General features: G+C 33.2%; 1 protein-coding gene across 4 annotated transcripts; it reads left to right on the forward strand.

Moving 5' to 3' along the window:
• The first annotated feature begins 258 nt into the window (after positions 1-258).
• LOC143052557 (centrosomal protein POC5-like) lies at positions 259-17,776 on the forward strand. 4 transcript variants are annotated; one of them, XM_076225613.1, is made up of 12 exons: positions 259-355; positions 2,558-2,656; positions 3,553-3,721; positions 5,191-5,340; positions 6,476-6,705; positions 8,145-8,215; positions 11,079-11,277; positions 11,553-11,732; positions 13,242-13,407; positions 14,379-14,578; positions 15,001-15,168; positions 16,101-17,776. In XM_076225613.1, exons 2-12 carry the CDS (start codon positions 2,582-2,584, stop codon positions 16,254-16,256), a joined length of 1,764 nt encoding a protein of 587 aa, XP_076081728.1. In that variant the 5' UTR covers positions 259-355; positions 2,558-2,581; the 3' UTR covers positions 16,257-17,776. The 4 variants fall into 4 exon arrangements, with proteins under 4 accessions (XP_076081728.1, XP_076081730.1, XP_076081727.1 ...); XM_076225615.1 differs by having other exon boundaries at positions 3,553-3,712; XM_076225612.1 differs by having other exon boundaries at positions 262-413.
• The last annotated feature ends 5,625 nt before the right edge of the window (positions 17,777-23,401 follow it).

Raw genomic sequence — 23,401 nt, forward strand, 5'->3', positions numbered from 1 at the left:
TTTAAAAAAAAAAAGAGTCAAAATCATCGTTTTATTAGGAACGTCGTGTAACGCTGAGTAGCACCAATACCGTGTGTAACGTCACAGTTCATGTAGTTATATCTTTGAAAATTTATTGTTACATTAGTACGTTGCATACGTATTCTGTTTAGATCGTGGGTGATTAGTTGAAGTCGCACAATTTCTTGTCCAATTAAAAATATTCTTCTATTTTCCTGTTACCCAATCACATTCAACATAACATCCGAATTTTGAAACCAAGTTGTTTACATCATGGCTGCCTAACACAACTTTTAACAATATTTAGATTGAAATTTTCTTATCTACATTTGATAAGTGTGCACTACCTTAAAAAGTAATTGCATAACACATTTAGTGTTAAACATTCACTCAGCATAGTAATTTATGAAAAGGTATAAAATTGAAACATTGCAAACACTGAATAATATTTTGGTTCATGTCTTGACTTGCAAGTGCAGTCCGAAATTGACATAATTGTTCATACGAGTTACCAAGTGTTTAATTTTTTTTTAGAAAAGTTTACATTTATAGGTCTTGATAGGCTTTCCCAAATTGATTAAAACATGAAATGTAATTGCAATATTCATCCCCAGGTCTTTTTTTTTTTGTCTGAAAAAAGATGGACAATCCTCAAATTTATCTTAAGGTGGCGCCTGTTGGCATGTAGTCCAAGATTACTCTGATGTCCAACAGCTGATTTGCCAGTCAAGCTGGGGCCGTGCTACATCAGAGCTTGTCCAATATCAAAAAATGAATATTTGCCCATCCAAAATAGATGTGCTGCTTCGTTGCTTCTAGTACTGACTAACGGCCTTGGAATTATATAAATCGGGTATCAATTTGTTCATTTATCTCTTCATTTATGTAAGTTTCACCTACATTTTGTACCTGCCATCCTTTATTTTCTCATATTTAGACAGTTTACACAGTGACCCATGTAATGGACTATGGGAGTTGATGTGTGCAAATGACCCTAGGGCACTACCTCGTTCATTTACGATGCAAATAATGTAAATGTCCACAGTTGCATGACTCTATGGCGTTGGTTTAGCCTACTCTGTTCTTGTACATGTAGTAGTTGAGTTCTGTATAGCTAGTTCTTTTTTGGGCGAATACACTGAAATGTCTTTTAGCATGTTTAGTGGGAAAATCATACATAATTGAGTGTTTTGTAGTTGGTATTTTTTCGAAAAGGTTGCTGCCTCTCAGATATTTCCCATCTTCTCTGCCATTTTTCTCCTGTACTTTTATATACTGCCTGTTTGACGTCTTGTAATGTTATGATGTTGTTTTCGAATCCAGTGGTTGTTTTTTTGCTTTCTGTGCTGCTGTTTTTGCAAGGATGTCAGCTTCGTCATTGCCAGCTGAAAAAATGTATATTGGCATGTCCTGGTGCATGTGGTGTCCATTATATAATTACATGATTTAGTACTTTTTGCCCAAGATGCTCAATGTTTTCTTTATTTCTCTTATTTCTCTATTTGATATTATAGTTAACCCTTTTTTAGGGGCGTAAGACAGCTCAGACAATATATTAAAGGACATTTTAACTTTCTAATTAGTTTTAAATGAGACTCTCAGTAAAAACTCTACTGGTCTATGAGGAGGTTGACATTTTGTGAGGACATGCATTGTATTGCACAAACAAACTATCAGGAAAAAAAGATATTTGTATTAAAAAGTATATCTAGATTAACATGCTTTCATGTACACAAAATGTATAGCTTACTATACTATGCAATTTTAGAAATTTATCACATCCGTAATTAAGCTAGGATTTCAAAATGGCATTTTAATTGTGAAATGATTATATGAAAAGGGCATGTTTTAATAAAGATATTAATCAAACATTGTCTAAAAAATAAAAATATTCATTGAATCACTGTTTATAATAAACATGATATACACGTAGAACATGAATAGCCCAGATTAAACTATCTGTCTACTTTTTATGCTCAAAAACTTGTCAACCACCTTGTCACACACGTTTATAAACATGATAAAGCATTGCTTGTCACAGGTTAGCTTTATATGCAGAATGTTTTGCAGGGTTTCCTGCTTCATTTTGTTTCTATGGTCACACTTTACAAGTTTAACCTGGGAAAACCCCTTTCTGTCTCTGCTGTGCTTAATGGCAATACAGCAGCTGTGCTCAGTAAATTCACAATGTTAGGAGATAGTGAACAGTAAAAATTTGTATTAACATGATTAAAAAAATATGAGAGGCACCCTACCTACCCTACTATAAACACCCTATTGAACTTTTCCCATAATTCAAAAGACACAAACATAATAATTCTAAAACCTGAAGTACATGTATGTAGACATATACAATGTATCTCAGAATATCGTAAGTCATGTAAGTAGGTAACTCAATGCTAGGAAAAAATAAAAACGAGTTACATTGAATCGTCCTTTATTTTTAAAGTTTTGTTATTTTCGTTTTAAAAGTGAGGGCAGGCAAAGGCAAATATATATCTTACTTTACCATGCAATTTTACAATTTATCACATTTAAGTGCCAATTTATTTTTCAGAATTGATTGAAAATCAGGCCAACCATGTCTACCTTAGATTTAAGTGAGCCAGAATTGCCACCTGATTCACCTGGAAGTTCAGTATCCACAAGACTTATGGTAAATTATTTCCCTGAATTTTGAAGGAATGTCCTATATGTTTAATATAATATTGTGTATATATATATATATATATATATATACAACTCGTCTAAACATCAACCCAACAATGTTAGATCTGTAAATTTGCTTTCGCAAATTTTTGGTTCTTCCCTCGCCGGGATTCGAACCCATGCTACTGTGATATCGTGACACCAAATCGCCTGCACTGCAGCCGTCCCGCTAGACCACACGACCACCTGGGCTCTCAAAAAAAGAGCTTTCGCTGGCCGTGTGTTACCTTTCCTCGTCAGTTTTAATCTAGCGGCGTACTACAGTACATGATATATAAGGCATGAAGATGTTATTGTTACAGATCAGCTAAATTATCTATAGTAAAGGATCCTACAAATTATGTCATGTATGTTTTCAATACATAAAATGAAAAACTGGATGAATTGTGCAAATCTTGAAAATACATTAATTATGGCCCCACCAAGTGGCGGATTGCCCTATACGTCTAGTCTTGTAACAAATGATGTCCTCTTTTTATCTAGTGACTGTTATGATTTCCTAGTTTATATTTGACACGTATATTAACCAACACCAGATGGTTTCATTACGTATGGACAACTTTCTAGGTCAAAGGTCAAGGGTCAAAAACTTTGGTTTCAGTTGACAATCCCATGTACAATGGTAAAGATTGTGTTCTTGAGTTCTAACCATTTTATGATTCCAAGTATATACTTGACATGAATATTAACCAAAAATAGAGAGTGTGTCATAATGTATGCACAACTTCCTAGGTCAAGGTCAAAACTTTGGTTTTCATTGATTTTCTAAACATTGGTAATAATGAATATTTAACTGAATGACAGTATTTGTTGTTAGAATTCTAAGTGTTGATTTATTTACAGGATGAATATGAGGAATTGCTGAAGTATGCTGTAGTTGTACCTAAATATGATCAGAGCAGATTACCTAAAACCCTAACAGACATAAGAGAGTCTTTTCCTCAAAATAGACCAGAACCTAGACAGGAAACCATGGTAACAGTTACTAGGGAGAGACAAACAGGTAGCACAAGTAAAAGTTTGATAACATATACATCATTATGTGTGTATATCAGTTTCAACTTATGTATGAATTTGTCCTTGTTTGTACTGGTCCAGTTTAAGCCTTTTATCATTTATTTGTGTTCAATATAATATTTTTATGTTTAAATTCATATATTCAATGTCATTATAACATAGAAAAAATCACAATACATTCAATAGTAGCATTCAACATGAAGATAATTACATCAGCTATTTAACATATGTACTGTGGATTCATTTATTTTCATGGATACCAATTTTCGTGGATTGAGATAAACTTGCACCTTTGTGGATATTTAATTTCATGGTTTTTGCAAAGTCTGCATATTAACCTTAAGGAAATATGTAATTCGTTGATCATTTAAATTCGTGGTTCTCCTGTACCCACGAAATCCACAAAATTTGGTATCCAACGAATGATAATGAATCTACAGTAATTTATGTATGTCTTTAGATGCTTACACTATATATCATGGTTTAAATTGTTCCTCATGTGAAAACATTAATAAGCAAAGTCATGTTAAGTTATGTTTTAATAGACCACTTTCAAGTTCATCCGTCACCGGAAAAAAATCGTCAATTATATGTGCCTTTATGACATCATTTACCAGATAGAGGGGTTGCCTGTATCCCTGCACTATTCACGTTCAACAAGCGTCTTAGTGATCGCTATTGTGCAGGATAAACTAGAAATAATGTTTGTTCCGTAGGTACTTAATGACAGTGCCTTAATGACAGCAATGCTGATTGTCAATTTTGAGAATTCAATTTCCCAAATAATTCGTACAACATAAAATTAAAGTTTTCCAACCATTCGCTCAACATTGGAATGGAAGTGACGACGCCCCTAAACGCACAAATGACATTCAGAGTTTTTGACGGAAATGCATCGAACTTGAAAGTTGTCTAATAAACAAACACAACATATTATATATACTGAAAATGCTTCCACTATTTTGAGTCCATATCGACACAAAAGACAAGTGCATGGCAAAATCTGACTGACTTTCTGAAACAATACTATAAAAATTCAGTACTTATGTTATTTGTGAACAAAACAAAACAGTTTTAACTATAACCACTGGTGTGGTCACTTCCAAATCCTGGATAACTTACATGACTTAAACCCAGTGAAATTAGCTTGTATTTATTCTGACCACCAAGTCAAATATTGATAATCGTTACACAACCTATTTGAAAGCCTCATATTAAGATCATTGCACAATCTTTCAAACTGTATTTACTTGGTGCACATAAACTCATTTACACAATATATTATGCACATTCCGTAATGGTAGAATAAAGAAACCATGTTACTTTTACTGCTAGCACCTGTAATCTAAGTTTTTACATAGAATTATTATGCTCAAATGTAAAACAACAAATGCAGTTTAAGTACAATGTACTGTCAAATTTGACACACATTTTGTTCATTACTGATATATTCATGTGTTACAGATTCTAGTTCCAATCCTGTCATTGTCAAGGTAACCAGAGAAACAGGGTTACCAGATTTTGGAGGTCATAGTCCTATAGGAAGTAAACATGAAGATGACAGACTGAATGATGATACAGGGAGTGTTGAAGAATTCCTTACCAGAGACAAAGGTAACTATTGGTTAACAGGGAACTCCTCCAGAGACAAAGGTAACTATTGGTTATCTAACATTCTAAGGAACTCCTCAAGAGACAAAGATAACTATTGGTTATCTAGGGAACTCTTCCAGAGACAAAGGTAACTATTGGTTAACAGGGAACTCCTCCAGAGACAAAGGAAACTATTGGTTACCTAAAGAATTCCTTACCAGAGACAAATGTAACTATTGGTAAACAGGGAACTCTTCCAGAGACAAAGATAACTATTGGTTATCTAGGAAACTCCTCCAGAGACAAAGGTAACTATTGGTTACCTTAAGAATTCCTTACCAGAGACAAAGGCAACTATTGGTTATCTAGGGAACTCCTCTAGAAACAAAGATAACTATTGGTTACTGTGAAAGTAATTTTATTCTTGGGGTACCAATATCGTGGTTTTCGTGAACGACTTTATCCACTAATTTAAGTGTCCAATGAAATAAAACAACCATTGTCCAAATCAAGACATGGAAAGATACCCATGTACGTTTGACTATTGTTCTGATTTAGAGAATATATTGAATAACGCCAAATCTGATAATACTATAATATTAGTTACAGGGCTAATGCACTATGAACTACAACTGCATGCAGGATTATATCCATTTAATCTTAAATAACCTAAACTCATAAAAATATTTTTGATCGATGGAAGTCAGCTTTCTGGTATTGATATGCTAATATGATAAAGTGTTCATGTTATATCCTCATAGTTCTCGTACATATGGGAAGAAATAATTTCATGCTGGGCTTGATTTTGATAAGAATATATATTGTCCTTCGTAGAACATATATTGCACTTGCAAGCTCGGGCAATATAAAATTCTACTCCGGACAATATTCATGCAATAATCGTATAATATACCAAGACAAGCAAGACTAGGTATAGCAGTACTGTTAGGAGTATTAGTACAATGTTAAAGTTGGAAAAATTTGTTTTGTTGAAGATTCCCCAAATAGTCAAAAAATAACATAAGGACCTAAGAGCTACAGTTCTGCAGCTATCTTAGACTACTAAATATGGCTGATATACATGAAAATTGTCATGTAATACATGTAATAATCTATAGATATTGTTTTAAAAAAAAATTATTGCTTGCTTTTGTAGGAAAACAGAAAACACAAAAGTTCTCGGCCCCCCAATTTTTGTCCCGTGTGACAGATGGACTTGATAAAGAAACCAGTCGGATATCTCAGAAAGAAACCAGTCACTTATCTCAGAAAGAGGTTGAAATAGAGGAGTCAGAATATAACTTTACAGCAACAGTGGACCAAGATGTTACTAAGATGGAAAATCTCATGGACCATTGGTGTCTGGACCTGAAAAGAAATGTCATGGTAACAACATGTTACATATAAGGCTTTTATTCTCAACGCTCAAATTTATACTTGTTTGGCTTTCTAACTATTTTGATCTGAGCGTCACTGATGAGTCTTATGTAGACAAAACCCGTGTCTGGCGTATCAAATTATAAGCCTGGTACCTTTGATAACTATTCTATCAAATTGTATCTTCAAGTTGGTTATTTTTTTGATCTCATACTGCACATGCACTGTAATGAAGTGAGCTGTGTCAAATATTAATCGACCTTATGCAAATGAATAAACACATCTTTTAACCTATTTCATGTTGAAAAAATCTCTGAAAAAACTGTAATAGTTTAAAGATTGAATTGGTTTTTTATAAGAACCAAACAAAACATAACTCATCTACAACTATTTTTTCGTAATTGATTGTTCCAAAATCAATCAAAGTCATGTACATGTATATGTAAATATGTGCACTTACATAAGGATGATTTCTGTCCGATGCAGCTCAAGTATTGTCAAAGGAGTTTTAATTAAAGGTTATCTGCTTGAAGGTGTTCAATTTTATATTTCTTCCAAAGGACTTATTATATTGGTTTATCATATATTTAGTACAGCAATTTTGTATATCTAATAAAGGTTCTTTTTTCCAGTCTGTATCACCTACCCTGTATCACATAGCTAAACCCGTATCGCATACCCCGTATCGCATACCTGGCGTGACGTCATAATTTAAATGACGTCAACGTTTGACCTATGACGTCCAGTTGCTGCATTTTCAGGCTTAGGGAAAAAATGATTTCTATTAAAAAAAAACGTCCTATCATTTCAACTAAAATCGATTTTTTTCCAAATAATTATTACCCAGTAACTTGACGAGCGATTTGTATTTAAAATAATTTAAAAAGTTTGTTTCTGCACAAATGCATTTTTTTACAATTTTAATTTGGTTTTAAAAAATATATGATAAACAGAATAATACATGGCAAAATCCGTATCACACGCCGTATCACCCTCGACCAATATCATCCCTCGGGCCTAAAGGCCCTCATGCTGATATTGGTATCTCGGGATGATACGGCATATGATACGGATATTGCCATGCATTATTCTCTATATAAACAATAATGGAAATGTCAACATTTGTATAACAGAAAACTTTGGCAAATAGTATTTTCTTCCAAATTTCCTTGCTTTTTTTTTTATTATCTTTTTTATCAACTGGCACATTTTTAAAGGTTTTTTTTACCCTGAAAATATTTTTTTTTTTTTTTTAAGTAAATAGAGAAAATGTACTAATTGCTGATAAAACCAAAATTCTGAGTTATAGCGAAATAACTTGTATTACAACATGTTACCAATAGAGGTGATTGGGGAAATTATTTGCTTAAAGAATAAATTAATTTGGTGCTGAAACAATTCTATATATAATACGATAGTATTTTCATCAAATTGACTCACATTTGTAGGCAGAATTCAGCCAATCCAAAATCAGAATTGTGGAACATGGAAGACAACAGCTAATCAGAGAACAAGAAAAGTAGGTTCTCTAATTTTTGTGTTATTTTCACATTTCCTGACCGGTGTGAGAAAAATATTTCTCCTCACTAGTGAAAAATCTGTTCTCAGCAAATGATTGGTTGAAATTTAATTATGGCGTCAAAATGTTTTGTTTTCTTCTGAATTTTCCTATTGAGACGTCATGAAAAAAGGCAACCATGCCTGATGGTGTCGCATATAAAGAACACAAGTTTCTGAAAATCTTTGAAAAAGAATAATAAAAATCATCAGAGAAACAGATTCCGACAATATAACTCGTGTATTACGATATTTCTCCACTCTCGACAGTTTAATTTTAATTATTTAAAAAGCTCGGCAAGCTTCGCGCTTTAAATAATAAAATTGAACTGTCTCGAGTGGAGAAATATCGTAATAGTTTTGTTGCAGTGTAGGAATCTATATTTCTATATTAAGATCAATTGTCATATCAGTTCTTTAATTAACTTCCTGGATAAACAGTAACATAAATTTACCATGTGACTTCATGTTATTTGAAGTGATGATGAAATAAATAAAGGACCAGCGTCTAACCAAATTTTAATGATGAATAAAACTAAAAGTAGGGAATGTGTAATTCTAATGCAATTATTTTGTATCAAGGATTCTGATTGGATGACAGTTAGTGTAAAATTCTCTATCTCCTTGTCTGTAACTAAGGAAGTCGACATTTTGAATTGCTGAATGTATTGTCTATTGACATGTAATTTCTACAATAATAAGCAAAACAACTCACATGTTGCACCTAAAAATCTTCTTTTTATCAAACTTTATTACATTCTGAAGCGGCACAGAAGCCAGAAAACGCCCGGTGTTTATGTTTGACACCGGAAGCATACCTATGACGTCACCTAGTGTAGGGACCAAAGAAGATAACATCTTTTTTGCGGAATTTTCTTTAATGAAGATTTTACACTGAAATAATGATTGAAATTTAATGTGAACTTGTTTTGCATTAGAATAGAGATAACTGTATTGTATTTGAAGCTTTTGCGGACGTCCATCGGTAGTTTTACTGTCGCAAATACCCGTTTACCTGTCTCCGCTCCGCGTCGCCAGGTAAACTAAATTTGCGACAGTAAAACTACCGATGAACGTCCTTAAAGCTTCAAATACAATACAGTTATCTCTTAAATGGATAGCAACAAAATAACTAATGAAACAAATCTTGAACAATAGCATGAATAGTAAGGGCCTTCAAAGGTTACTGTGGATTAATTATTTATTGTTGGATACTAATTTTCATGGTTTCTTGTTTACCCAGGAACCACTAATTTTGATGTACAATGAATTACAAATTTTCAATAAGAATGTATGCAGACTATGGCAGAACCAGGAAACCAAATATCAATGAAAATGCAAGTTTTCTGCAATTAACAAAATTGCTACTCACAAAAATAAATGAATCCACAGTATTTAGCTATATGAAAAGTTAATAACTAAAGTATTGAAAAGAAACCAACATCCAACTCCTCCAGGAAAACAGACACAGAAACAGCACACAGTCTATATAGCATGATAGTGTACAGGCATAAAGTGCGGTTGGGATAAACCAGCCTTAAACATACCTTGCCCACACTAACCTATTTGTGAAAGACACCGTAAAATCACAAAAATACTGAACTGAAAGTCCATAATCACATGGCAAAATCAAATAAAAAAACACATCAAAAACGAATTGACAAGAACTGTCATATTCCTGACTTGGTACAGGCATTTTCAAATGTAGAAAATGGTGGATTGAACCTGGTTTTATAGCGCTAAACCTCTCACTTTTACAACAGTCTCATCAAATTCAGTTATATTTACAACGATGCGTGAACAAAACCGACATAATAAATAAAATAGTCAAAGTACGGGTACGGCAATCATCACTGTTACAATATAAAACAAACAATTTTACCAAAAAAGAACACAAGCATCTATCAAATTAAAAACACATTCATTGCAGAAGATTTTTACGTCACATAGAAATAAATTTAGTCGTTCAATGTTTACACACCATAAAATGATTTTTTTATAGGATCTAATGCCTCTGAGGAATGTTGATCATTCTTATTTCCCATTAATCATGTTAATGTTTATGTGCCTTGTGTGAACAAATTCCAAATTATGATTACATATCCGCCCTTTCACATTGAAGTTGTTTTTGATTTTACCAGTAATTTAGAGTGCTATATATATTTGTATAAAAAGTAAGCCAATTGGAAGTCATTAATCAATTTGCCATTTCAGAATCTTATCCTTTTTGGGGTGATAGTAAAAAATGTACACGAAAACTGTGTGATTTGTTATAAATATATATGACTACATTAGATGTATGTTTCATTATAACATGTTATTCTGATTGGCTACACTGCAATCTCGCATTATTCTTTAAACAATTGCATTACACAATAAAATGTATCATTCATGATGACACGAGGTCCCACAATAAAGTGCACAGGTAAATTAAATTAAAAAGTGCACAGGTAAATTAAATTAAAAACTTGATAAAAATCGTGTTTCCATGATCCTAGCTAATAAATGTAATTATAAGTATTGAATGCTTCTTTTTGTAACTTCATAGGGTTGTTAAAGCCTTGACCGTGTGCACAATTTTAGAATGGAGCACTTCTGGGCTTCATACAAAATGTACTTCGGTCAACGCTTTTACACCTTTTACACCCCAATGAAGTTACAGAAAGAAGCATTATAAACTGGAAATTCAACCAATGACATGACATTATTTTTCATGTTGGCAATATCAACAAAATTACACAGTACTTAAGCATGTTTAGATGAAATGACGAATGACTGATTACCTATATTGCACTAAAACATGTTTTCAATCTATTTTAAATCAGACATGCTGCAGAAAAGAATCAAATCCTGAATGAAATGGAGAGTCTGAAGGAACTATTACACACCTACGAACAGTCACTGGAGCGTAAAGATCAGGTCATATCAAATCTTACACATGCCATGCAGAAACAGAGAGAAAAGATTGAAATGCTCAAAAAATTTAACGAATGGAAAGTTAAACACATTGACAGGAAAAGGGAGGTAAGACTGGCACAAATGGTCTTTTTTATGCCCCATATATGGGCATTATGTTTTCTGGTCCGTGTGTTCGTTTGTTCGTCTGTCCCGCTTCAGGTTAAAGTTTTTGGTCGAGGTAGTTTTTGATGAATTGAAGTCTAATCAACTTGAAACTTTGTTAACATGTTCCCTATGATGAATGATGAATGAAAATGTATATATTTATAGGTTATAAATTGATTCCCCATGTCAAAAGTCATTCATTTTCTCATTTGATTCGTTAAAAAATATTGTTTCAGATTTTTGCTGGCAAACTAGCAGAAAAACATTATGAGAGAAAACTATCACAGAAAATCTGGGATTCTTGGCATTCAGTTATTGTTGATAAATGGCGCCAACGAGTGGAGAAGGCATGTCAAGCCAAGGCACAGGAAGTCTGCATCAATCTCACAAATGAATACGAGACTAAAGTCAAATCGGTATGTTAAATTTGATTATTATTAATATCTAAAACACATATTTTAATTTTATTTTTAATTTTAGTTTCTTTTATATTTTTCAGAGTTTAGTATGACATCCATTATCACTGAACTAGTACATATGTTTGTTTAGGGGCCAGATAAAGGACGCCTCCAGGTGCAGAATTTCATCTCTGTATTGAATACCCATTGGTGGCCTTCAGCTTTTTTCTGCTCTTCGATCGGGATGTTGTCTCTTTGACACATGTATTCCCCATTTCCATTCTCAATTTTATTATTGTGATACTGGTGAATATATATATATATATATATCCATTCCTAATTATATAAACATATGTTTTGAATGTTTATGAATGCACAAAGTTTACATTTCAACAAAGACAATGGTTTCTAAAATGTTTTGCATCAATTTAGGATTTTGATGTCAGAGCTTTGGTCTTGCATATCATCCTAACAAAAATGTCCTCCTGATTTTTTACAGCAACTTTAATTTGAAAACAACCAATTGTTGTGCAGGAAAGTTGAAATAACCTACTCTAAATTCAAAAATTGTTGCCATGTTTTTATTATTGCCAAAAATTATAATGGCATTAATTTAAACTGGCATTTTGATTTTTTTTATATGACTTAAACAGAATTTTTCGCAATATTGCAAAAATTAAAATCACATTTTTGTGGCAATCATAAATGCACACAATAATTTCTGAATTTACAGTATTGAAAATAAGGCTCAGATATTTTTTCTCTTAATCTCTCTTATAAGAAAGTTTAATTGGCTCTTTGTGACCAAGATGGAAGCAAAAAATGTATAGGATCATCAGTCGTCAGGGTTTTTTCACTGCATTTTTGTGTTAAATAAATATGATGACCTATAGCTGTCAATTTCTGTGTGAGTTGGTTTCTTCTTGAGAGTTGCCTCAATGTTAATGTTACCACATCTTTCTTAATTTTAAATACAATTGTAACCAATGGGAAGTAACTCCAACTTTTTAAAATTCTTTAATGTACAGTTTATATATATGATACTTATTATTTTAAAATCACCAATATTTATTAATGAAGTATTCAGTTATTCAAGTACCTAAAAACGTCAGAAAGGAAACAAATTACAGTAAATTGAAAACAAATTTATACGCACAAAAGTATTTTTAGCAAGTCATAATGAAACTTATTGATTTGAATCTTAGTCATGTTAGTGATGAATTCTTTTACAATTTTTAAAGGTAAGAATATATGTCTGAGAAGGAATTGAAACAGTTTTATAGGATGTTTTACCTCAAATCTACTAAGGTTTCAAAAGACTTCTAAATAGTCTTTTTCCAGAAATCAAGAAACAATGTTAATGTTCATGTTTAACATGTGTAATAAACATAGTATTTGAGACCAAGCATTTCAAGACAAGAATTCATAAAATTATATTTTTTATCTAATTATTTTGTGTCTGATGACTACATTTGTAGGCTTTTCATTTTGTATGGGATGTTTATAGTATTCCTTGTATCATTGCAGTTAACAGAAGCATTAGAGGAAGCCAGGACAGAAGTGTCAAAGTTACATCAAGAACGTGATCGTTATGAAGAAACCATGAAAAAGGCTTTCATGCGAGGAGTGTGTGCCCTCAACCTTGAAGCTATGACCATGTTTCAACCTCAAGATGACCAGAGACCCGAACAAGGTAAGGTTGTAATATGTTATTTTCCATCACTTGAATTTTGAAGTTTGTCAACAATTTAAAGAAGTTATATGTTTTCCCTTAACATGCTTAATTATTGAGCATAAAAATAACATACTGTGGATTCCTTAATATTCGTTGGATACTAATTTTTGTGGATTTCGTGATTTCGGGGGAATCATGAATTTAAATATTCAACAAATTACAAATGTTATAAAGGAATGTATGCATACTTTGCCATAACCCAGAAATTAAATATCCACCATATGCAAGTTTCCCTCAAACCACGAAAGTTTGTACCCACAAAAATAAATGTATCAACAGTAATTGAAAAAATAATTCTTTTTGCATTGGTTGATTGATGACTATCTTGTGGCACCCAAATTTTATTGATGTAAGGAGCCCTAGTGTCTTTATTGATGTAAGGAGCCCTAGTGTCTTTATTGATGTAAGGAGCCCTAGTGTCTTTATTGATGTAAGGAGCCCCAGTGTCTTTTGCTTTGAGTTCTGTCAATTTTCAATCAAGAATTAAGACACCAGATTCCTTCCTTTTGATTTTCACTCAGGAACATAAACACATGAACATAAACACAAACACATTGACATCAACATTATTTTATTAACAAAATAAAATAAAGAGCTTAAACACAAAACTTAATATATTCTAATATCGACCTTACTTCAGATCTCGAAATCCAAGGTTAAAAACATGATATCCTTAGGTCCCGAATTTAGAGAAATTTAACACCACAAATCCCAACATCCTGCAATTTGAAACAAGAATTTCCAGATTCCAAAATGATCAATATCGAAATCCAGAGCTTTAAAACACCAATCCCACCAATCCCACCAATCCCAGAGTCCACATAAAGGTCCACCCAACCCACACACCCCATCTATAACTTACCGATAAATATTAAACTTTGTACCTGCTATAGTTAGCACATTGTAATAGTGATTTTTTATTATTTAAGGTCCTGGCGGTCACATATCTTCAGATTTTTCTGACAATCTTAATGGTAGTATACCAGAGAAAGATTATAGTGCTCCAAAAACAATCCCCCAGGAACCAATATACACAACAGATCCTAGGAATGACCTGGCACCGCCAAAAATAATCACCAGTCAGGGAGCCAGACCTTCATCAGCTACAAGTGTCAGGTCTAAAGCATCGGTGAGTATATTATAAAGGAGAGAGCATGAAGGGTTGTTCCATTAATCATGCATAGTACAGTGACCTACCATTCACACTGGGACATAGTCTGATAAATCATAAGCATCCTTGATGTCTGACATTGGTTGTCATGATTTTTGGCTTGTATGCTGACTTTGGTCAATACAACGAATCAAATGCCCATGAAAAAACAATTTTTCATTGATCCATGAAAATTTGTCCAAAGAAAATAGATAAATTCACAGAACATTTTAAATATTAATATAAAATTATTCTATAGACATTGTTGCATGTTTTTTATGGACCACGTCAAAACGTCAAGGTCAGTCTATTTAAACATGTTAGATATCTTTAAACATGTTAAATATCGCTTCTCTTATTCAGTTAAAGTAGTAAATACAACTTTTTATGTTATCTTCTAGGTATGCAGTAAGACTAATACAACATCTTCCAGTAAAGGAAAAGTGTTGTCTACCAGAATTACAGCCAAGACCGACTCTGGACGTACCACATCTAGTTTGGGCAGAAATCCTACCCTTGACCCTCCAATGAGTTCTGTTATTGTAGAAAGACATCCTCCGGTTAATAAGGTAAAGTAATGAAATAACTAAGATGTTTTTATTATTGGGAAAAATTAGACAGGGTTATAATCGCAATAATTTACACTCTCATTTTGTAATTTTTTTTATGAATTAGACAGGATTTTTCTCAATATCGCAAAAATTATAATCGCATTTTAGTCTAAAATGACAAAATGGCAATAATACAACTTACAACTACATTAAGCACCATGTGTCGCATAGGACGCGAACGAAAGGGCAATAATAAATGCACCCAATCATTTCTTAATTTACAGTAATGAAAAGGAACTGTGTGTTAGAAGTTTCCTTTGTTGAAAGTCAAATTTCATGAATTTGCATTTTTATGTGAGAAAAAAATATTTTTTTTAGAACCTTAATTTTTTATTTGACTAAAGTATTTTGTTTTTATTTTCCAACTTCTTTAAAAAAAACAACATAGTGAATCTGAACAAAATATTAAAAATTTTCCCCCTTTCCGAAATTTTGCAGAAAAAGGAGGTGAATATTCATTTCTGGATGAAACTTAACCATAAAGTACTGGTAACAATAGAACAACAATTAAAAAAAGATTTAGGAAAATATCTGACAATGAAGTACCAATAGTATTTCACTTCACAACTTTAAAGTTAACATCAATAAGAAAAATGTTTATATGTTTCGGAGTTTAGTGTGATGTCCTTTTTCACTGAACTAGTAAACATTTTAGTTAAGTGCCAGCTGGAGCCCGCATCCGGATGAGGGATTTTCTGGCTTAGTTGAAGATTCATTGTCAGCCATGGGTTGTTTTCTGCTCTTTGGTGAGCTTGTTGTCTCTTTGACACATTCCTTTTCTCAATTTTATTAGTTGTCTTTTACATTATTGAAGCTGTTCAAAATGCTTTCATGAAAAATAATGCTGATGAATTTTTTTACATATATATTTAAACCACTATCTATTTTAGGAAACAATCGGACAGGCAACAGCAGGAAGACATCCACGACAAACATCAACCATAGAGAACTATACACAGGCAGGAATCATTCATCGGCGGATTGCTGGACAATCTGGTTCCGTGACGATATCACCAAATATACAAACTGTTAAAGTTGTTGACTGATCGGCATTTAGTTATAGCATTTATGTATTATGATGTGTATGAACAAGATGGTTATGATGATGCATGAAAAAGAAAAAATAGAGGTGTTTTGGACTTTACATTATGTGTGAACTTTAACAGTCCCACAGAGCATTAAAAAACTTTTTACTCAATAGTCTTAACGTAAACATTATTCCTCTTTATTTAAAGTTATGAAATATTTTCAAGAAAATCTTGTGTTTTTTTGTAGAGAATTTAAGATTAAAAAAAAAAAAAATGGCCTAACAATCAGCACAGAAAAATTGTTGTTGATAAGATTCTTTCATTTGGTCTTTACTGGATAGTTTTTGCATTGGCAATCAGACCACATTCTTATTTTTAAACAATATATAGATTTTTTCTCCATCACAAGGAGGTCATGTCTAGATTTTGACAATTTTTCTCGCTGAAAATGTTAATATGCATTAATGCCAGGTAAAATAAAGGTTAAACTTAGGTTCACATCCTTTGGAAAAAAGAGCTGTGCACAATGCTCGGGGGTCTAGATGGGGTTACAGAATAGAGAATATTTGTGAAAGAGCAGAGTAATAGGCTTAAATTACAAAGAATAGAGAAAAATAGGGCAAAAAAATAAAGAATGGAAAGTACTTAGATATAAAGAATTGAGAACAATGAGCAAAAGTTATATACAAATAGATAAAATTGACCTATATAATTATGAATACAGAATTAAAAGACCCCCTGTCCAGACTCTCGAAGTGTGGTGTATTGTCTCCCTGTGTGAAGATAATTTTTGCCAAACTGTAGAAGATAGATTGTTCAGATGGAATGATAATAGCGGTAGATAATGTTTTTTATATGTGTATCTTTGTAACTGTTGGAGCTGATTTATGATTCAAGGATGTTCTCTCCCATTTAGTTTTGAAGTTTGCCATATATTTGGAATCCTCTGGTTTTACGCATGTAGGTTCATTAAAAAATTTGCTCTCTTACCCCTACTTTTCTTTTCAAAGTGTTATTATGTATAATTTAAAAAGCTATATTTCAAAATCTTAAAAACAGATGTGAAACTGATGACAGGTAAACGTCTGACAGAAACAATGCATCTGTGTAAGTCTGTGTAATGATACTACAAATTAGCTCTTAAAACTATTGTATAAACTATAAAGAAATTACTGTGATATTTATTTTATTTTATATATTGATTTTAATTTATTTGTTAAATTTCTCTTAATCCCTACATAAAGTTAATCAGTGCTGATAATATCGTTGTCTTGATAGAATGCAAAATTAATCATTTACCCCAAGTGGTATGAAAAATTAAAATATATGGAGTTGTCAAAGACAGCAAACCAACTTTTTGTTCCGCCATGTTGTATATATATGTCTTCAAAATATCCTACTTATATTTACTCATGTTCATAAAAGGGATGTATAGAGAGATTTCACATTATCTTATTAACAATTTCATTTTTAACATATTTTGCAAATGTATGTTGTGTTAAAAGTTGTATCAACATTAAAACGCATTTTAAACATTTTATTAATTGTTTTTTTGTTGTTTACAATTGAGAAGCATTGGTAAATTCTAACAATATAGGTTAAGAGGAAAATATATTGTTATAAATGTTATTGAAGTCTGCCTTGCATTAGACTGGCTTGCTAAACAGGATTTTAAGGACTAGTTTACTGGTAAAATGAATGCAGGAAGACATATCACCCTACCAAGGACACACTATTCAGATAGGAGTAAAAGTGTGAAGGACGACAACTCCACCTATGATTTCAGTGGCAGAATAACTTGATTTCAATGTCAGAAAAATTAGATATAAATGTTCGAATAACTGGATTTTAATGTCTGAATAACTGAATCTCAGTGTCTGCATAACTGAATCTCAGTGCCAGAATAACTGAATCTTATTATGTGTGAATAACTGAATCTCAATGTCTGAATAACTGATTCTCAGTTTCTGAATAACTGAATTTCAGAGTATGACTAACTGAATTTCAGTGTTTGGATAACTTGAATTCTGTGTCTGAATAACTAGAGCTCAGTGTCTGGAAAACTGAATCTCAGTGTCTGGAAAACTGAATCTCAGTGTCTGAATGACTGAATATCTGTGCTAGAATAACTGAACCTTAAAATGTGAATAACTGAATCTCAATGCCTTAATAACTGAATCACAATGTCTGAATAACTGAATCACAATGTCTGAATAACTGATTCTCAGTTTGTGTCTGAATAACTGGATCTTTGAATAACTAGATAATTGTGTCTGAATAACCGGATCTATGTCTAAATAAACTGGCGGATCCAGAATTTTTCATAAAAAGGGGGAAGGGGGGGGGTGTGCCTGACATAAGGGCGCCCTGTCCAGTCATGCATCAGTGATTCCCTATATAAACAAACCAAAAATTCCCAACGAAAGGGGGTCCCAGCCCCCCCCCCCCCCCCCCCCCCCCCCCTCCTTGGATCCGCCTATGATAAATGAATCTGGGTCTGTATAAATTGATCTCAGGATCTGAATAACTGGATATATGTGTCTGAAAAGAAACTTGATATCTGTGTATTATTATCTTAAATTACCGGATATGTCAACAACTGGACTTCTGTATGAATAAAGGGATCTTATTTTAAGAACAAGTGGAATCTTAGTATCTGTGTCTAAATAACTGAATCTATGTCTAAAAACCCGAATACGTGTCTAAATAAATAAATCTGTGTCTGAATTACGGAATCTGTGTATATTTAACAGAATTTGTGTCTAAATAAACGAATCTGTGCCTATTTAACAGAATGTGTGTAAATAACCGAATCTGCGTCTAATTAACAGAATATCTGTCTAAATAACCGAATCTGCGTCTAATTAACAGAATATCTGTCTAAATAACAGAATCTGTGTCTAATTAACCGAAAATGCGTCTAAATAACCGAATCTGTGTCTTAATAACTGGATCTAAAAATATAGTGTATAGTTAAATGGATTTCGATATATCTAGTTTTGGTATTGCTGGATATTATATAATAAAATGAATGAATGAATAAATAATTTATTAAAGTGCAACCTGAATTGCCATTATATAATACATATGATATGAACATTGTTATTTTCAGCCAGCCTTATAGGCTTACGAAGCACTGTCATTTTAAAACATTATTATACATGTATAGCTACATTTGAATTGATATAAAATATTAAGTTTTACAGTTTTTACGTCGTGTAGTTTTGTTAAAGTAAAAATGTTTATATAACATCTTGTCTTATCCTTAAACAGTCTATGATAAAGTTTGCCAACGTTTTCGGGTTGCTGATTAACAGTTCTTTTAGTGTTTCTTCTGGGGAGTCAAAGTCAACTGAGATGAGTTCTCGTCTGAGTTCGCTCCTTCTAACAGAGTAACGGTTACACAAAAACAAAAAGTGGATTTCATCTTCAGTCACATTGGAGTTGCACACTTTACAGATTCTCCGGTCGGCTGGAATATTTCGATATCGACCACGTTCGACTTCTAAAGGTAGTGTACCGCATCGAATTCTAGCTATACTCGATCGCTGTTTTCTGGACAAGAACTTTTTAACATACGGTTCAGTACAAAATTCGGTCTTAAGTCACTTGTATGTTCTTAGTTTTGGCATGTTCTGAACATTAATAATCCATTCACTTTTAAAAGTATCTACCAGTTTAGTTTTAACGGATTCAATTACGTATTTTGTTGAGATCGTATCGTGGTTGTTTGTACAGTTAATTAAGGCTGATAGACCACTATTGTTCAATATTGTTTTAACACTGTTGAACCAGGTGTTCTTGTAGCGTGTGGAAAGATCGGTATCACAAAGGAATACTTTACGACTGATCCTGAAATCAGACAATTTCATAAGTCTACACCATAAACGAACTATATTACATTGATTGTTTACAAATATAGAAGTCCATCCCATATCACCTGTTATTGCTGGAATCGGCGAGGTTTTTCCAACACCCAAGAAAGTTCGGATTGCTCTATACTGGAGTCTTTCAAGTACATCAAAACGCTTTGATCCCCACACCCCTGACGCATAGTCCATTACAGGGATAACCGTATTTTCGAATATCTTTGTATATGTAGCAAAGTCCATATTACCCATATGAATGTATTTTGAGGTAAGTGATCCAAGCGCTCTACTAGCTGCTGTTGAGAGCTCTTTCACAGAAACAGCGTAGTCCATATCTTCGGATATCATTAAGCCTAGATAGCGGTATTTATTTGCAAAATCAATCCGGGTATTTCCAAGCATAAATTCTGAATCACATCTAGTGGCGGAAGCTTTCCGAATATGCATGATCTTCGTTTTATCAATATTGACATGTAAACAAAATAACTTTGTCCATTTATGTAGAGTTTCCAGCTGAGTTTGTAAACCATGAACACTTTCAGATATAAACACAATATCATCTGCATACAGTAAGCAACTGACCATATCATTTCCAATTGGAACTCCATAAGATAGACTGTTAATCTCTGGCACTAAGCTGTCTATGAATAAAGCGAAAAGTGTCGGAGCGAGGTTGTCACCTTGACGAACACCAGAATCTATTGAGAACCATTCCGTGAGTATACCAGGCGATAATCGGACAGCAACTTTTAGTTTTGAATAAAGACATCTGATCGTTTTGAACATATTCCCAGATATTCCTGAACTTAAAAGTTTATTCCACAAGATAGTGTGGTTGACCGAGTCAAACGCTTTACTAAAGTCGACAAAACATAAGAATGTATCCAAATACATCAGTTTTCTATTTCGCAGAATTGTGCACAAAGAATAAATATGATCAAGACATGACCTTAGACGCCTAAATCCATTTTGTTCTTCGCTCAGTAAATTGTTGTTCTCGAGATATCTTACAAGTCTTTCGTTCATTATTTGACTAAAAACTTTAGCGACAGTTGACATTAGACTTATGCCTCTATATCCCAACGGGTCACGATAATCCTTTCCGTTCTTTAATATCGGACAAATAATGCTTTGACACCACATATCAGGTACTACACCATGTAAGAAGCAAACGTTATATAACTCATGAAGAATGGAAGTCAAATTGTTACTTTTTAAAATTTCATTGGGGATGTTGTCGATTCCAACTGCTTTGCCATTCTTTAAACTTTGCAATGCACGTTTTGTTTCTTCCAGTGAGATCGGATCGTTCATGAGTTGTAAATCCGTATCAATTGTTTCGGTAGAAGGATTGAGAGCTTCATATTCATGTTCTAACTGTTCGTTTAGTTGCTGTATTTGCTCAATAAATCCAGAGTCGGCTTGCTGGATCTCGCTGGAAAAGAGTTTTGAATATTCCGACTTCCATCTAGACAAAATATCATTTGGGTTACTAGAGACACTTCCATCATCCATTATCACGCTATCGATATTTGTATTAGCTTTTCCCGGACCAAGTTTATTTACTTCCCGCCAGAACTCTTTTGGATTAGTACGGTTAAGTGTTTTAATATTATTAAGTCTCTTAGCTTTATATTTCCGTTCTTCCTGGCGTAAACGTTTGTCAAATTGTCGCCTTTTTTCTTTAAATGTGTTTTTCAAATTGTTTTTCAGTCGCCTGTCTCCTTTAAAATGTAAATAGTTTTTCTCTGCTTTGTTCGTAATTATTAATAAGTCTCTTAATTCGTTGTTCCAGTATGGCTTTGCGTTTCGTCGTTTGTGTTTGTTAGAGCTTGGTGTGAAGTCTATGTAGTCCATGTTGTCGTCCATTTCATTGTGAAGAGCGTCAATGAGGGTTTCATAAATAGTGTTTATTCTTCCGCCAATGTTACGAACATCAAGTATTGAGTCAACCACATGTTCAAGACACCTTGTGCATCGCTCACTCGCGAATAAACCTTGTGGTATTGCGGAAACATTATATTTACGTGAAGATTGATATTTCATACCTTTAGAGCTAGTTTCACATCTATTAAGCCTTTCGTTGCGGATTCTTTCATATTCCGAGATATTTAGTGTACAAGTTAATATTGAGTGATCCGGTATTCGTGAGTTCGTTGCTAGTTGGATGTCATAATCAATTAACAAGGAAGAAATCAGTTTTACTTCAAAGTTACAAACATTCGGAAGTACTGTGTATGGAACAATCATATAGTCAACTACTGATTTCCCGATTGGTGAAACATACGTAAAATCGTCCTTTGAGGGATCCCCACGCCCATTTAACATGCAACATTTTGAGTCCTTCAAAAAGTCTAATAAGAAATCACCAAATGCATTCCGTGTGTCGTCTATAGGTTGGCGTGAAGGTAGATGATCTAGGGAGTCATTAAAATCCTGAAGACCTCCAACTCGCCCATTAAAGTCACCGCATATAAAAATCGGATTCTCAGAACTATACAGGTACATTTGAGAAAGAAGATAGTCATAAAACTCCTGTGCAATGTTACCTCTACATGATCGTTCGGGTTGTAAATAGCACACGCATAAATATATACATAGATCTGGGTCATGCTTCCCTTTTAAATAAATCCATAAGATGTCATCTCTACTATCATCTAGAATATCAACTTCAAAATTGTCATAAACTGAGTTTTTTACTAAAAATCCGATTCCCCCACTTCCACGCCATGCCTTGTTTGAAATTAGTTTTCTATTATTTCCAATCCATTTAAAACCTTCTAGAATTAAACTTTGATCATTTCTCAAATGACTTTCGCAAATTCCAACTATATCATAGTTCATTGCCGTTAAAATATTTTCCCTTAAATTTCGACTATCATCATTTTGTCGTGTCATATACCAACCATTACAATTCCAACTAGCTATGTTTAATTTAGCATCGTTACTATTTGACTGGCTTAAATGTTAATTTGTTTTCTGAGTTACACGTCCGCCCTTGAATTGGAGCGCTGGAATAGATTTAATTATTTGTCTCATGTTTGCTTCATGCATTCTTTCTTGTCGCGAGCGGTCTGTTTCTATATAGATGTTTTTGTACCCATCAATGTCTTTTAATTTCGTTTGTTCTTCAGGACGTCTATGCGTTGCTTTTCGTCTGCGAATGTGACAATGACTGGTTTCGGACGTGATGTATTGCCCGCGTTAACTGTCCCGTTATTAGGATTACCGATCCGTTGAGCGTTGACTACACTAAATTCTAATCCTAAAGCATTTAACAGTTCGGTAATATAT

The sequence above is a fragment of the Mytilus galloprovincialis genome, chromosome 11 (assembly GCF_965363235.1).
Source record: "Mytilus galloprovincialis chromosome 11, xbMytGall1.hap1.1, whole genome shotgun sequence".
NCBI lineage: Eukaryota > Metazoa > Mollusca > Bivalvia > Mytilida > Mytilidae > Mytilus > Mytilus galloprovincialis.

Bases quoted from the DNA above. Each gene is read 5' to 3' on its own strand.
- LOC143052557 (XM_076225613.1), top strand. From the start codon at position 2,582: ATGTCTACCTTAGATTTAAGTGAGCCAGAATTGCCACCTGATTCACCT. The intron at 5,341-6,475 runs GTAACTATTGGT...TTGCTTTTGTAG, and splicing joins ATTCCTTACCAGAGACAAAG to GAAAACAGAAAACACAAAAG. The intron at 8,216-11,078 runs GTAGGTTCTCTA...ATTTTAAATCAG, and splicing joins CTAATCAGAGAACAAGAAAA to ACATGCTGCAGAAAAGAATC.